Genomic DNA, 18411 nt, shown 5'->3' on the forward strand with positions numbered 1-18411 from the left:
GCGCCGTATCGGATACTGGCGGCTTCACTTTTTACCAATGAAAGAGAGAGAATGGGCGTCGTCCATCTTTTTTTACTATATGTCTTTGTGTTGTACATATTCCTTCAACATGATCTCACAAAGTTCCGTGGGATAGTCACAGAATTTTTTGCTCATTTTTCCATGGCATTCTCACGGATCTACGCATATTTCCGTGGCCCTGCCACGGACTTACTTTTCCGTGGCATTCTCACGGATTGGTTACTCAACTGCTTTTTTCAAGCCATTGTCGCTTCGGTTTAGGGTTAGATTTGGTGTTTGCGTTAGTATTTCACTTAAAGTATTGGTTTATACTATTTTTTCTGATGTATTCTTTTATATTTTCTAAACTTTAATCAATTGTCGCCTGGCGTTGGGGTTAGAGTTGGCTTTGGGTAGGGATGTCATTTTATGTAAATCTAACCCTAAACCGAAGCGACAATGGTAAGAAAATAGGACAAAACAGTTGAGTAACCAATCCGTGAGAATGCCACGGAAAAATTAGCAAAAATTCCATGACTATGCCACGGAAATTCGTGAGATCAGGTTGTATTCCTTACAGGGCATTATGGGTAATAACTCTGAAGTGCTCATAAAGGTGAGCAAAGTATAGATGAATAGTGTAGACAGTGGGATGACTATGACTGACAGAATAAGGGACACTTGGGAGATAAAGAGGCTTATGGTAAATTATTAAAGGAGAACCTCATAATGTTTACACACTAAGGAGGTCAATGAGCTGACAGCGGCCAGCACTATAAAATGAGAAGAGGAATGTTAGTGAAGACAAATATGAAAAGGCGATAAAAGTGTCAATCACAAAAAAATTGATTTAGCAAACTATTAAGAGCAGTACTTCGATCAGAACTGTCACAAACTGTTCTGTTACATACAGTACTGTCAACACCGTTACTCTATGTTTATAACAGAGTTTGACAGTAATACAATTGACACTAATTTGTGATTTACAGCTATACACTAAGATACGTTTACAGACAATATTATATTGTAATGGCTTGTAACATCTTGTGATCCATGACAATGAGTACTAAATTATTAAAGTAATTAAAAATGACTTTGGACACTAAATGTACCTCTAATCATCACCCACATACTGATTAAAAAGAGTAGATTGATTTCACTCTGAGTCATGAGGATTAAAAAGGTCTGCCAAATGCATACATGTAAATGTAATGCAAATCTATCTAGGATTTATTACCCGTGGTGAAAATTAGATCGGCTCAATATATAATCAGTTGCTTAGAGGAACACATACAAATGGGATCTCACTATATAGCCGAAACATTAAATTAACCCTTTAAATGAAAAGTTACAAGAGGCAAATGACACTGTCATCTAGGAGAGAAGCTAAAATGTGATGAGCAGCTCTTGTACCCAAAATCATTCGAATACAAGGAGCCCAAAGGCTTTGAGAGCCCACTTTAATCAGCATGTCTGACAATTACTTTACCCCTCTCACCTGCTGCCACTTGCAAAACCATCATCAGACAGACAGACAGCTAATAACCACTGATTCACTTTTCAGTAAACGCATCTTTAGATCAGTAGGGTACGTGGGTGACTGGAAAAGGGGAACTGCTCTCGTAACTCTTTGAAATCAGGAGTAGGTTCTTAAAATGACAATAACAAACAGATAACTCTACAAATAAACAGCAGGTCCCCCTCAGAGACACTCGCAATTGAGAGCTAATAGGTCGCTGTCAATCAAACCGAATAGACGTGTGAGCAGCACAAAGTGGCGATGTGTATTAAACCTTGAGTGCATGAATCATGTTGTACACGATTGCTGTAAATCAGATGCATTGAGCACTCCTGACATGTGCCTGTATTGATGCCAGATGGAGGCTAAATTGAGTTATCAGATCAAAATAGATTTGTCATGTTAAAAAGGGAGTCATGCCTTCTGGCAGGCATGTAATAGATAGTACGAATAGGTGTATACGTACACATCTAAAAATAAGTTTTGCTATAAATATTTCATTTTAAGCTATGATATGTAAATGAGAAAATAGCCTTTTTTTGTAACCCAGGCTACATGGTTGCCAAGGAGACTGCAATGCAAGAAAACGCACTGACAATATGCACAAGAAATCAGCATATAATTCGCATATTCTTCATTATGAGGCAGGCTGACAAGATCTATATCACACTGTAAATGACCCATCCAAAAGCATTACCTCAAGACCTGAATAAATATTTTACAAGTGGGAACAGGCAGAATTGCGCAGGGCCTCGGCAGATGAATTGCAGCAATCAATATAAATTTCCGTTTACGCTTGTGTTATACTTTCCCACGCAGTGAAGTAAATTGACTGCAATCCATTAGGTCTGTTGCCCCGACCATGCTACAGTTGCCTCTTGCGCAGACTGTTGTGTAACAAAACTGCCACCTGAACAATGCACATGGCTTTTTGTAAAAAAGGATATAGTAAATAATACGATTTATTCAACACATTTTTTAAGCTGTGAGCTAACACACTAAAACATTCATCAGAATGCCTTTTAGTATTCACATAATTACCATAGTGTTTTATATTAGTTGTAAAACACAAAAAATAGAGAGGTAATTACACATAAACAGAGACATTTAAAAAAGGATAAAACAGAAATGTGTGTCCCCTGCACTTGTTCTCCTTTATTTCTCTTAAATCTTTAAACACACAATGTAAGCTCCACTCACATGAAAAAACACCCACCTCCTGTACAGAGGATACAGTACAGTGTTTTTATTTATGACAGACTGTCCATCAAAAGATTGAGGATGGACTTACCCTTTTAAGTTTTGCTTAAACTGTGACTTCAATTTATCTGTCCCAGAAAGAGATTTACTTCTAAAAAGCTATTTTTGACTAATTATGCATTTAAGGTTCTTGTAAATCTTTCATTAGTTACTCATTATCCACTTCATTATCCACTTTTTACTTAGTTTTGCCTTTGAAATGTTTGAAATTCAAAAAAACGGACTATATTAAATAAGCATATACATTTTTATTGACCCTGGGCAAGGTGTTCTTTCGAATATGTACAACAATTTGAGGGTTGTTATTTTCAACCCAGAGTTGGGTCAAAAATGGACAAATCCAGCAATAAGTAAAAACAACCCAGCATTTTTAGTTGAAACAATCCAACATAGGTAAAATTACAACCTAACTGTCTATTCATCTTTTTTGACCCAACACTGAAATATTTTAAAACCCATAATTTGTTTTTGAGTGAATGCAGATGATGAAGGGTATCCTACATTTACAGGTACCTATTTTATGTTGTAACATATACTGTAAATGAAGTGGTTTTGTACACACACATAAATAAATGTTAGTAATACATGATGCATATGTAATTTGTAAAGGCCAATAACAGCGTACGCAAAAAATATTCAGATTTATAAAACCATGCAAGCAATGTTCCTTTTATAAATCACAGATCACCTGAAAGTGTGCGTACGTGAATCTGCCTCGTATCCGCCCTATCACAAATCACCTACTCAACGCTGATCCTCAAATTAATGAGACTGGCGTCCAATTGTTTGTTCGTAAGTTAAAAGCGCCCCGCCAGTAAGCGCAAGCCATTGTTGTAATCCTCCAGCATTGCAATCACACAGCATTACACATGAGGATCACCGCATCATTTATATATTTTTACAGCAATTATATGCTGTAAAACACTTCACAAAATCACAGCATAAATGAGAGGAATCACTAAAATAAAATACTGTGTTTTCTGTATATTTTAATGTAATAGGCGAACACATGTTTCTTCATTCGGTTTTTGTTATGAACATCATAATTAGGACTATTATAATGAGGGAAACGATTGTCCGGGAGCTTGATAGCTGTTTTTCACACTTTGACATTTGATGATAAAAATGCACATTACGAAAATATTTGGTTATTTACACTGTGTTCTGCAGTTATCTTATGGATGCGTATTTGATGCCATCTGTCAGTCCATCTCGCACTCCCGACATTGTGACCATGAGACAGCGCTGATTAAATATTTAAAATTATTTTTTATTTAAGATGAAATTTTACAAGATGTATATTGTATAAACAATTATCACTCAGTATAAGTGCAAATAACGCTGCTGGATTTCATCGTGATGATAACTTGGATCTAACGGATACAGATCTATGTCGCCAATTCCCATTAATTGTCTCCAGAATGTGCGTACGCTTGGGTAAATGTTTGCTTATAGGTGCGCACATTCTGCCGTCAAGTTTTTTTTTATAGATCACAACATTTGCGTGGGAAGTGGCATACGCCCGTTTTCAGCCCCATTTTGTGCATACGCTCGCTTTATAAATGAAGCCCCTGGTCTGGGCAGAAATAGTTTCTTTAGGCTAAAACTGCATGCTTTCACAATTAAGAGTACATACAAGCCTGCAGAGTAAAGCGTGTTTGTGAGAAAAAGATAATCAGACATAATGAAAGGAAAGATAGAAAACAAGTGAAAAAACAGACATGTGTGATGAAAGCTGTGTCCCTTAAGTCAAGGACACAGTGACCCTGCGTGCCCATCTTCCCTGTGCATGTTGCTTTTAGGTACGGCAGCTCAGCTGAGACTTTGGCTATGTGTGTCTGTCCTACCGGTGAACCCATTACTGGCATCTCAAACTTTAAACACTGAAAACCTGTCTACTTTTGTTCCTTCGCTCAAGGAAAGCTTTGTAAATCTGGACAGGCAAGAGAAACATTTGAGGGCGGCTGGCTGGTGAGATTACAGGAAATAATAAGTGGAGATTCAAGAGCCACAAAACCTTCCTGCAAAAGGTAAGTGACCCGACTGTACGTGAACTGTATGTATTAAATGATGTGTCGCATCAGGTTGCCTCGCATAATATATGTGCGCCGCTTTTACTTCACAATAGCCATTTGTCACAGGGCTACATTTTCCTTCAACAGAGCTATTATTGTCTGAATTGAGTGGTAAGCTCATTATTCACAATTTGCTGTTGTGACATGTCTGAAATTGGTTACTCTGCTGTGGCTAATTTAAATTTTTTCTAACCCACAATAGGTGGCCCACTGTCTCTGTGCCAAAAGAGATACAAAGTGGCTAAGACTTGGGCAAATCTGTGCCAAACTCCATCAGGGGGCCATTCAGAAGATTACGGTTTGTTTTATTAACCTTCGAGTAAAGTAGAAGAAAAAGAAATGGACTGAAGTTACAGCAAATCTGTACATTTGAAACCAGATGCACAAATGTACTTATGTTTGTAATAAAGTGTGTAAATTCACATGCAATGTAAAACTAGCTTAGAGCTGTTGGATTACACTAAGAAATGACATAAAGAATTCATTTAAGTGTTTTTGTTGGGCATGCACAGAAAATTGTCTGTGGAGCCAGAGGCGGAGCTGCGATATCAAACTTCCACCCAAACGCTTGCGCGCCCAATTCAACCACGCCAATCATAACAACACACCCCCATTTCTATAGCATGAAATTACTAGCTACAATGTAACTTATCACAAAAATGAACAATTGGAAGGGTAAATAATTAAAGCTGAGTCCCATTCGTTTGCATGGAAAAGGCGGGGTTTATGACTTGTACTGCAGCTAGCCACCAGGGGCATCTAATCTTTTTTTGCAAGTGACACAGAATGATTGAACGGGGTATTTATCCTTGTTCTGTGATGTGACATGTAGACAAAAATTTTTTTGTTTGGGTCTATAATGACTTAGAAGCTTCCTAAAAACTTCTCTCAGATAGCTCTATTAAGGTGGGGGATTTTAAACAAGTGGTTTTGCACCTATTTGGCTCCCCTACTGGCTTAACTTGCAATCTCATTACTGATTGGCTGACTTTGCTGCCACTCAAAAAATGTAGCCAATTATTTTAAAGTGGAGGGGCAGTGAGATGCCTGTGATGTCATAAGCATCAGTTTTTTCAGATTGGGATGTTTTCTGGCTGACATTTCTAAAAGAGGAATTTCTATGAGACTGAGATGTTTAGCATGTTTAGCACTTTTTGTATGTTCGTGAATGCGGGTAGACTACCATTATTCAACAAAGACAAGGTAAAAATGGTTTTTCATTCTATGAGGCACAGCCGATAACTAAAATGATGTTCTAATAGCATATCAACTCTCTACTGTACAGTACACCAGTTACCAGCTGTCCTAGTCTATTTGGCATGACTGAAAATCTTGACTGGGTATGAAATGCTGACAGTTATCCAGTAAATAATCAGGATATGTGGTGTGTAAGTGAATGTGTGCTCAATAGAGGTCTGGCCTATGCATTTCTATCGCTTACCACATAACACTGTATCTCCTTGAGTGATTCGTTTTGTTATCCTTCATGTATACTGAGACTAATAGGTCAAAATGAGAAGGTCAACAAACAGAACTCCTTATAATAACATTCAATTTCTGACTCATCAAGTGAGCTGACTCACCTCACACAACACGCTTACTACCTGTTCACCCACAAACACATACGCTTGCAACCACACACACCCCACGTCTGCACCTTATTCAAAAAAATGGTATACATAATTCATGTTTGGTAAAGGATGGCAAATATACTGTACGGCCATTAGTTGAGTAGGTGGTAAATCTAGAAATCTGTTCGTGTTAGGATGAAAATGTTATGACACTTTGGTAATGACACGGTTTCTATGACGACGATATCTGTGAGGCTGCAGACTGCAAAGCTTGTTGTTATTGGCAAATGAATGCATAATGCATTATGGATCATTAGGGTTAAGCGTTCATTTGGGTTAGAAACCCAAACTTTTATTGCCATTTCTCTCTACTCACATCAGGGACCCTGTACGCTCATTTCAAACAATTGCAAAACTGTTGTATAAAACATTTACATGTGATATTTTCCATGGGTCAACAGATCTGGACCTACAGTATTGTGAAAGAGTAGAAAGTGCATGCGGTTGTATTTATTTGAATTACCGAAGCGAATAATAACACTACTCACTTGGGTCGGACAAAATGGAGTCAGTCTTGGGCAGAAACTGGTCACAGCGAATACCCTGGAAGCCCTCTTTACACCTGAATCGGAAAAAAAGAAAAAGATAATTAGGAAGAGTTAATTTAGCAGATGCTTTTATCCAAAGTGATGTACAGTTCACATATTACGGGAACAATCTCCCTGGAGGCCTTCTGGAAGGAAGGATCTAAATATTAATTAGTAGTCCTAAATGATTTGAAGCTGAAAGGCAAATAAGTGGGCCATGGTACAGTAGTATTACTGCTTGTCATTCACTGGTCTAAAGCGGCCAATAAGCAACGAATCTTCTGGGTCTTAAAATTGTCATTTTACACAATAGGCTATAACTGTTTTCGATGATTTCTATTTACACATTTATAACCTCACAGTTGTAATGGTTCATATGACCCTAGTTAAAAGCACAAAGATGACAGCTCTTGTAGAGATTGAAGCAGCAACCTTCCAGTTATCAGCCCCCAGCTAAACCATTAAGCAACACACCCCCATAAACACACTTGAGATCTCAGTGCATGTCATAATAATGAATCTCCTAAACACGAACGAGCCAGAGAGTAAAAGACACGAGAGGGCTATCTGGAAATTCAGACTTCCTGTCTCACACATCTGTTGCAGATGGAAGCAGATTGATTTGAAAAACATGGCCACGGTGTATTCGCTGGTTTTCCGCCTCAGCGTGGCCCTGACTGCTCCAATAAGCCTTCCAGTCTTCACTAAATATGGAAATGAAATGCTTGTCTTTTAGATATGAAATATGTATGGCATGTCCCTCTCAGCCTAGCTTTTTGCTCTCTCGCGGTGTGGTTGCCCGTGTCTTTCTGCCTGTCTTGCTCTCTCTCCTATCATCACTTTATCCTCATTTCTCCCTCACTTCTTGACTTTTCAAAGACACTGGAGGCTAATCCTGCTTTCGGCTGGTTGAGTCAGAAGAGCAATGTGACAAAGAATAATGTCCCTGACTCTAAATGGCAGAGTACAAATAGAGCATATGCATATGCCATGCACACAAGCCTCCACTGATAACATAAGCCGTAAGCTTCTGTGGGATATACACAACATTTTATGGCTTTTAAAGAGGATCAGCACTCAATTTAATGCTGCATATTGTATGTATGGTCTGTTCTCAACAGAAACTGTACCTATTTTTAAAACAAACTCAGCACTGTTTTGTTACAGATAATACATATGAATCTGGTTGGCTCAGCAGCTTTTTTTTAATAGCGGTTTTTAGTAGGCCCAGACAGAGTTTGCAGACTCGTTTTACAAATTATGCAACGACTTCAGTGAAAGTATATAGATTTACATGTTGTAAAATGTGTTAAATTTAGCTCAGAATATGAAACTCTATTGATAGTTGAGTGGAGCTTCCTATTGCTCCCTGTGGATTTCTGTGGACTCTGTTTCTGTGTCTGCCTGGCTATTAATAGTGACCGTATGAAATCTGACTACATTTCTTCAGGTAAAAGGTTTTCTCTGCAACTGAAACAAATAGGGCCAGATTTACTGAACAGGGCAAATTAGTTTGAGAGAGCAATTTCAATAAAGCACAGATTGGAGTGGAAATTTCTGCAGGTGATTAACTGACAAGGCGCACATAAAAACACAGGTGCAAAAATCTCATTTCCATAATGACCAACACAATCTACCAAGAGCAGCAAGCGTAGGGTTTAAGACATGCTTTTTAGGCGTTTAATAATTGTGCAAAAACTAGTAAATTGATAAGCGCAAACCTTAGTAAATCCCATTTTGTGATTTGAAATATTCTTCCCCTGTAAATTTTGCGTCTGGAAGGGAAACTCCTACAAATGCATTTGCAATAAGGTCACAAAAAAAAAACGGCTTTTCAGGGCTAACTTTTCACTGGGTGTCCATTTTTTAACAGCAAAAGAGGCACAAGCTGTTAGTAAATCTGGCCCATAATATGTTTCAATGTTAAGGAAAGAAATTTAAAAAAAATATATCACAAGAAAAACTGAGCCAAGCATATAAGGTGAGACAACTTGCTTGTGTCTTTTTACATTGGAAAATCTCAAAACCCTTGCCTATGAACCTTCAAAATGCCTAAATGAAAAAACCTAGGTGTTTTCAGCAAAATAAAAATAGTCTCTGGTATCCCCAGAATGTGTGTGTACAATTTTAGATCAAAATACACCACAGATCTTTCATTATATGATGTTAAACGTGGCCATTTTTGTGGCTGCAAAGAAAACCGCTTTGTTTTTTTGTGTGTTTCTTTAAATGCAAAGAAAGTTTCTGTTCCCCTCCCCATATGCAAAGTAGGGGGTAAAGCATATTACACATATGCTTTGGGCTACACCCTTAAAAAAAACTGTTTTTTAAACAGAATCGTTTTATTTTACAGATTTTTCAAGATTTTTTGAAATACAGAAATATACAGCAAATTTACATATCCACTGCTGTAAAATCACATGAAAAACACGTCAATGTGCATCAGAACATGTATCTCTGGCAGTAGGTTGAACTACTCGCTCATAAGGCGGAGTCTGTGCGCAGTTATGGTTGGGGTGTAATCAATGTGACATCACATTGATAGGGGATCCCCAACAGACTGTTTTGTGTGACTGTCGCGGTTTAAAGGATATTACACAAAGAACAATAGGTGGATTTGTATAATAACAGGATGTTTCTGCACACACACTGGCGACTCATATTCTGCTAAAAACACATTTAAAAGTGCATTTTCTAAGTTAGGGGGGCTTTATAGACATATGATTCTCCCATATACTACAAATACACATTGTTATTATTACCCCTCAACATATGCCTAAAATAGTAGGACTGTCATGTGTGTCTGTTAGGATGTTAAGACTTTATAAAACTGCAAACAAGAAATTACAGATGGTTATCAAATCAGCAAATGGGTTAGCAAGCGGGTGCCTGTGCTTGTCATAGCACATATTGTACAACAACTTGAGCCATAATAATCTTTGGTCAATTAATCTCCCAAATAACAAGCATGGAGCTGATAAAAATCTATGAGATAAGAAACTAGAGCAGCACAAATTTACAGAGGAAGGACCATTAAAATAAAGATCAAGTGCTATGGCGACATTATGAGGAACACAGTGGCAATTAAAATGTAGGAAGTGCATGAAGATATGTGGAGGTGTGTAACTTTGCCCAGGAGACAAACAGGGCTACACTATCAGCCGGCGTCTCCCCTTTTATCTTATCAATATTTTATGCATAAGCTTGATTTATGTGGAACAATGATACTGTACGTTTAACTTAATGGCCTTCTGCTTATAACAGAGATTTATCTTTCACACAGAGCCTTTCTTCTCTCTCTTTAATAGCAAAGTGATTCTTTTATCAAGAAATATTTTAATGCTTTGATGCAGACAAGGCAATGTTTGAGGGCACATTTACACTTTTCATGTTTCAATGTTCAATAAATACACTGTTCTTTATTCAATATTCATTAGTCTCTGAGACCTGCAAATGAAAATGTTAATAATTCTCAAGGACTCGGAATGTATTGAGTGTTGCCTGGCTTTTAATTAGAGCCACAGTCATTAATTAGCAGGAACAAATGGGGAGGGGGAGGCTGGAAGGAGGTGTGGATCATTCTAACTAACAGGCAGCTTTACAGGCACAGATAAATATAAATACCAAATCTCCAGCTGTCAGATTGTGTCAGAATGTGAGAGGAACATGCACAATTAGCTATGCATCGCTAATGATCAGACCTTAGCATGTTTATCACAAATAATACGCCCATTATGGAGTATAGAATCGCATAATGTAAAACATAACAGACAACAGTACAGTACCAACATGCATAATAGTAAATACCAATATTAAAGTAACCTGATAGTAAATCACAATAACAACCCTTAAAAGGAATACAACCTTGCAATGCTTCCATGTGTTTTGAGATTTAGTGAACATAAGTAAAACACTGACATTATTTAATTATTTGATCAAGCATCTTTGGCTATATTCATAACGAGAACATCTATACATACATATTGATCTATACACACATTGGGGTATCTCCAAGTGACCTAACCTGCATGTTTTTGGAATACTGTATGTACCCAGGCTGACATGAGAACATGCAAACTCCACACAGAAAGATCTTCCGACCCAATCAAGACTCAAACTGGAGACCTTCTTGCTGTGAAGCAATAGTGAAACCTGCTGAGAAACTGTGCCACAATTCATTTTATGAAAAACAGGATACACATAAAATAAAAAAAGTGAAACTGTTTGTCTTCCCTTAACTGAACACTATTTGGGAGAGGAAAACAAACCCTAAATCTGACTTAAAACTGAGACATTTGTTCAGAGGATGTTGCAGCTTTTAAAGCACTTATTCACGCCGAACATTTGACATTTTTAAAAAGCCAATTTCCTGGCCCTCAAACAAAAAAGAAATTATGGATTTTACTCTTATAACCTCTGACCATTTTGTTCATATCTGCAGCCACCGTTAACATACAGCACAGAAAGAGGCAGCGAGCATTGATTTTTTGTGAAAAGGCATTTGAAGTGCCAAGCCGTTTCCCGGGCCCCAAAATTTCATTCAAGCATAAAGGAACCCAACAGCCACCTGCTCTGTTTAAACTCTCATTATCACTGATCCACACTGTATTATCCAATGAACTTGGTGGAGCACAGCTGAAGTATCCATTATTGTTAGCACAGAGGCTAGCGTTCACCTGCTATGATCTACTGAATCGTGTGAAGAGAGCTATGAGAGGGTACAGATAGTGTGAAGTGCTCTCAAAGAGCCATTTTCTCTGCAGTATAGCACCCCTGGTCAACCCGGTAGTATGCTGGGAAATGTAGAGAAGAGTCCCACATAAAGAGTTTGAAAACATCTCAGACTGGCATTAGGTTTCTGTGTATGGACAATATGCTTGACTGGGAAATGAATAGATTGCAAGATTTTCCTTGTTGCATCTCTTAAATATACATTTTTATATTTTACTGTGTGCTATCAGATTATGATTATCAGAACAGTGAAAGAAAATTTCTGTGTAAATTGCAATAATATTTTATTGAATAATGCAGTTTTTATAATGCAATAGTGTCTCTTCAATGTCATCATAAAATGATTATCGCTCTCTGTAATATTCAGCCTTTTTCTTTCTTTTTCTTTTTGACCACATTGGTTCAGCAATAATCTTGTTTGGAGCTGATCGAATAGCACTTATTATCACTGCCAAGAGAGGGTCTGATTTCACGTTGCCGTCTTTGACTTTGGGAAAGAACTTCTTTTCACCAACTACGATATGCACCAGTCTCCACTGATAAAAGTTAAGAAGATAATAAAAAGAAAATGAAAGTCCATCAAAGTCATCAGTGTGAGTTCCTTTAAAATTCTAGATCACATTGCCAAAAGCAGCCCGCACGCAGAAATCAGACAGAAAGAAAGCTAGCTGGTCTTGCAACCAATTTGGCGAGCTGCTCTATTTGTTTTACTTTGTTATCTGACGACGACACCAAGGTAACCGCCGAAATGGAGGCTACATTTAAAATTGACTACCATGTTTGTTTCAACAAAAATTAACCATGTCCTGTAGAAAATTAAGCCAGCCACACAATGTCACCAGCGCTCTGGGGAGAGGTTTGAGGTTTGACCGGGGAGAGGTTTGAAAAGGACATTGACGAACAAAGTGAGAGAGTTCGGTCTTCGGGTCCGTTCGACAAAAAAAAAACATTCATTTTAAATTACCCGAGACCTATGCCGCTATTATTATTCCCGACCTGTGTCCGAGGCACTCGTGAAACGTTTAGACCTGAACCCGATCGGGTCTTGGGTCGGACCTTGGGTTTTCGCATCTAAGTGAACCCGTGAAAACCTTGAGATGGAAGTTAATAGACAGTGACTACTGTTGCTGTTCGTTTATCACTCCTAAACATTAACATCTTTGTTTTTACCGTCTTAAGTGAAAATTTGGTAGGGGGGTTTCTAGCAGACCAATCACAGCGCTTGTCATCCATATAGTCTGATTTTTGTTGCATATCAGGCTACGCAGAGCGGTTCACAGCCTATGCATAGCCTATGGTGTAGCTACACACTATAACCTATGCAGGACCATAAATTGCATTTAAGCCTCCATGGCCTTTGCCTCAACTACAGCATGCAGACAGTAATCTGTATACATGAATGCATGTAGACAACGGGACCTCTTTAACTCCTCCCTTCATTTTCTGACCTCCTCTCCTGCCCTTTCAAATGAAAGGGAATGTCTTAAATAATTTACACTCGGCTGTTAGCAAACCTGAAAATTAACAGTAGCTTAGCTTGTCTCATGCTATACCTGTTCACCTTCTGCTGACCCTTCTCGTTCTGAAACTCGTGAGGAGATGGATGGAAAACTAATTTGCTCCTTCCGTCCTGAAGGAGGGTAAAGCCTCTTCTACCAACTTGACACAAGCTGTTGATGCACTTGTATTATGTCAGCATCAACTTTAAGCATGCAAAAGGTGTTCTTTAAAATTTTAACATGCAATTTCATCGGTTGCCAACATGTGCGAGGAGAGGCGAATAAAATTAGATTATAATTTCAAAACATAAATTAAATATGCAACAGTGAAATCCAACTGAGATCATACTGTAGATTTAAAAACACACATCAGCAGCAGTTTAATCTACATTACAGCGTGAACACAACTAAGTAAAACGTTAAGACAAATTGACATAAAGTGACACATTTCCTTTTTGCTTCTCAGCTTTACTACTGTATGTGAAGGGAATCAGCTTAAAAAAGATCAAAGTTCTCTACTGACATGAAACAGAATAGAGGCGCTACTTAGTTACATTACACCGGCCCTTAATTCCTTTCCTGTGATCCTTTCAGGTACCTCTTATTAATTTTAAGTCTTCATGGTATTGCATCACCACACCTTTGTAATAAGATCACCCAATTGCAATTTACTGGTTCTTACACAAGAAAAGTGTTGAATCAGCTTTTGTTGGTAGTCCCAAGCTGTCAACCTCTTCCAAACAAACCTATGAGCTACTGACTCAATTAACACCTTTAAAAAGCAGACTTGTTTACTGGAGCTTTTCTTAGGGGAAATCAATTCTTATCCCTCCTTACTTATTTTTGGTACTTTTTTCCAACCTGTAACAACTTACATCTTTTCTACCAGATCTCAGAAGCTGATAATATCCATGATAAAATCTCCTCTGTTTCATTTCAATGTGTTTAAGCATGTAAATCTTGAAAGCGGAAAGCTAGGCTGCTGAAGGAATTGTTAAGTTTGGTTTAGCTTATAACAGAATAAAACAAAAAAGACAATGAAATCTTGATAAGGAAAGCATTAAAATTCCCTGCTTATCACCCTCCCTCCTCTAAAGCATTCAAACACCTTTATAACCAGAACTCTTATCTCCTCATTTTAGTATTGCCATCCACTGACATTATCAGATTTGATTTTTACCATTTATCTATTTTAAGTAGTACTTGCAAAATACCACTTCTATCTGTCAAGAGGAGGTCATCAATCTAGATTTAGTTTAATCTGATCTCCAGTGATGCCTTGGGAACTAATGCTAATAATCTTAGTTTTGCATGGAGAGGATTTATGACACTTATCCTTGACCTGAGCGTAACCTTGATCTGCTTGTTTGATGGATTTGATTGGATCACATTTGACTTGAGCAGTCATACTAGGAAGAAAAATTAGGTTCACTGACTGGATAAGTTTCATCCGAGGGAAACCCTCTGATCTTTCTGATGAAGCCAATACGGAGGGATTTAAACTGCAATTCATCGACTGGCCTCTAGAGGCAATCTCCAAAAGGGAATAAATTCCCATAGACCTCCATGTTAAAATGCTATAAACTATACAGTAGAAAATAATTTGTTTACAGCCTGGTACAAAAAGTGTTTTAGGTTTATTTAGCTCATTTTTCCGTTCAATATAACTGTGAGGGGGAGAATTGTTTTTGTAACTCATCCGTTTAAATTATATTAAGCCTTAAAGTTATGCATAATTAAGGGTGTGGCCACTTGAGTGACAAGTGAACTGCCACTGCTGTCACTAGAGTCAAGCTAGGTGGCGTTGTTTCAGCTACCAGCCACCTCAGCTTCACCCACGTCCCTCCTCATAACCCATTTTCGGTTATCCGCCAAGATGACGACGACAGGGACCGCCTACTATTGGCTCTTCACAAACCGTCACGGACACTACGTCCATTTTTTTACAGTCTATGGTTTCATCTGATGATCCCAACAATATGGTCGCATACAAGCCTCAATGATATAGCACGGATCAGCATCAGTCCACTTTCATGAAGAGTTAGCAAACTGCATTTAGACATATAAAAGGATTAAATGGACTATAAACCAAAGTATGAAAAATAATCCCTTACACTGGTAGAATTTATTTAAATCCCCCCAAATATTTTTTTAGTTACTGCAAGAAATTGAATGCTTGTCAAGAGTTCCTTATATAACATCATAAGGGAACAGTTTTGAGGCAGATGAAATATATAGCCTATTGAAGTTGTATATCAATAAGACTGATTTGACACTTTTTAGTTTGCTTAAAAGTTCTCCAGGGGGTTCTGACAAAGGGACATCTGAGGAACTGCAAATAGTGCCTTGAGAGTCTTGACATTATTAGATGAGCAACATTTAATAGACCTTGCATTGGTCTGAACCACATAGGCCCCTATTAGCAGAAACAGTTTCTTCTTAAACCAATAGTTGAAGGCATGGTACTGTAGGCGATTTTGTTATTGTAGATGGAAATCTTTTCATATCCTGATAACAATCACTAAGTAAAGTAGTCACTAAATGCGTCCTGTAGAAGGCACGGGACCATAAAATATTCACCCAATCATCGCTGTATTCACTGTAATGAATGTCCTACCTGGTTGTCAAACTCAAACTGTATTTGCACACCTCCTTAGATCTCTATTCATTGTACTGTAATTATACGTGCATTCACAAATGCTATATGAGAATAATTATGATTCAATCTTACGCCGATTACGGTTAATAAATTGATAACGTATGAAATGCGTAAAAAGTTTTTCTTTTATCTGGAAAGCTCATAAGCGGTAAAAGTAAAATGTTTTTTGCTCATTACCATGGTTTAAGGAAACCTTAACTAGCTTTTCAGAATTTTGGTTATGTGCACATTTCTACATGTATACAAAATCTTTTTGCTTTTATAAAAAATCTTTTCTTCTTTTGCTCTCGACTTTTGCAGTTAGAGAAACCATAAATTAAAAAAAGTCATGTTACATTTACAGTTTCTGCAGACATGAGAAGAGGCTTTTTGATTGACAAGACACACTATAGGTGGTGACGTCAACGCCTGTGAAAATCCTGACAAATCTCCAAATCCCATGAAAACGCATTTTCTGCATAGCCGGTTTATTGATTTGAATGAAAACAGGTGTCTATAATAAGCAGATTTTTGACAGTTATCCGCTTATTTTGTGCATGTAAATGCACTCAGCGTCTCATGTCAATAGATGTTAAATGAAGCCTCATCACATTAAGTCTACTGTAGCAGTAGAGAGAAATGAGCTCAAAATGACATGTACAGTACATATCAGAAACGTGTGAAACCCAAAGTGTGTGCTATAATTAGAAAGTTTTTAAACATGGTTAAACATCTGGAACTGTATATAAAAATCAAACATGAAATAATGCAAAACAGCTTACATAAACCAGTGTCAAAACACCTACCACAAAACATGAGTTATTTATATAAAAAAGGTATTTTAGAAGCTACTTTGTATTCATAATTTTATTTAATTAAAATATGCTGCTAAAATATAACCCTTTACTTTCATAAAGTGTACAATTACAGTATATTGATCAATCTGGCCGGTCAAACAGTGTTCCAAGAGTGCTGATATTTACTATAACAGTAACTGGATGTTGTCACTGTCAACATCATTTACTGTAACTTGCAGTGCAGAACATGCATTGTTGAGTGTTTTATCTGGAGCAAAATTATTATTATTATTATTTTTGCAAAAAGAAGTAGGACAGGACAACTTTAGTTGGTTACCTAAACTGGGTTACAAAAATAACACGGTCATAATGAATCCACTTTCAAAGCCAAAATGGTTTTTGCTGCCTTAAAGGGACACTTCACCCATTTGCATTTAGCTAGAACCCCAGTCATGTTTTTGAATGATCATGCATCATTTTCTCAGTTGCCGCTGAGACAGGAGAAATACAGACTTCAGTGTTGCACTTCCTTCTTTCAATGAAGTAAAAACCATCATTTTGCATCATTGAAAGAAGGAAGTCCAATATCTTTGTTAAGGGAGTGAGACTACAAACACCCATTTTCTCGGTCAAATAGGTACCAAATTCTAAATGTATGTTACATTTCGACTACAAATATGACACACTTTTAATAAAAATTAATGTTTCTACGGGTGAAATGCTCTTTTAAGTTATAAAATAGAGCTCACAAGATATTCAGTTTACTTTATTAATTCTTTATAAAAAATATTAAATTGTTTAAGTAAGGGATAATGTAGAGGCAGCCGGTAGTTATTGCGAAATAAGCCCCGACAGTGTGATCAGGACCCGACGCGAAGCGGAGGGTCTTGTATCACACTGAAGGGGCTTATTTCCCAATAACTACCGGCTGCCTCTACATTATCCCGCTTATTACACGGCTACTTGCCACATAAGAAAAAAACTGGACATGAAAATGAATTTGAAACCTTTTATTGGCATATTTGTTTTAAATTAACATTTTTATCCTTCCGCGAAACTTTGCACAGATGCATAAAATGATCGTAATACCTTATTAAGATCCTCTGCTTCATACTTGTCTGTCTCCATTTTTTTCTCTTTAACCAGTCTTTGAGAAGTTTTAATGCCCATTCTGTATTTTTTGGTGTGTTGGCTTCGTAGCTGTCATGCTCTATTTTGTCAAGTTCAGTCTCAGTAAGCTCTCTGTGTCTTGTCGTGGTTGTCGAGTGTTTGTCACAAGATGGCGCCAAACAGACAGTAATCTTTATTGATCTTTATTGGCGTGGAGCGATTTTACTCGTGCAAGTAGTCCGGCTATGCGTTATTATTTTGGAGCGGTTATTATTTGAAAAGAACGAACCTGCAAATGTCTCAACTGACCAATCAGAATCAAGCATTCCAGAGAGCCGTGTAATAATTATGTTTAAACAATTACTTTTAAACACATTTTGATGTTGTTGATGAATAATGTGGTAAAAATTGTATCTAGTAGTAATATAGTTACATAGTAAAATTAGCAGTAATATAGTAAAACAGTAAAATTAGAAGTAATAAAGCAAAATAGTAAAACTAGCAGTAGTAAAATTGTAAAATTGTCAGAGGGGGCCGTAGAGTTCTGGATTCACCAGCTTTGGTGAAAAAGTTCATTTTCTAAATGTGCTCATTGAATTTTGTACCTCTGCCTACACTTCTGCA

General features: G+C 37.4%; 1 protein-coding gene across 2 annotated transcripts in view; it reads right to left on the bottom strand.

The window, feature by feature from the left end:
- The window catches only part of nrg3a (neuregulin 3a), a 354166-nt gene that overhangs the window by 64350 nt on the left and 271405 nt on the right, over window positions 1-18411 (bottom strand). For both annotated transcript variants that reach the window (XM_065296948.2, XM_065296947.2), the window contains exon 3: window positions 6974-7047. In XM_065296948.2, the coding sequence (XP_065153020.1) occupies window positions 6974-7047 (74 nt within the window). The remainder of the gene's footprint in view (window positions 1-6973; window positions 7048-18411) is intronic.

Source organism: Paramisgurnus dabryanus, chromosome 20 (assembly GCF_030506205.2).
Source record: "Paramisgurnus dabryanus chromosome 20, PD_genome_1.1, whole genome shotgun sequence".
NCBI lineage: Eukaryota > Metazoa > Chordata > Actinopteri > Cypriniformes > Cobitidae > Paramisgurnus > Paramisgurnus dabryanus.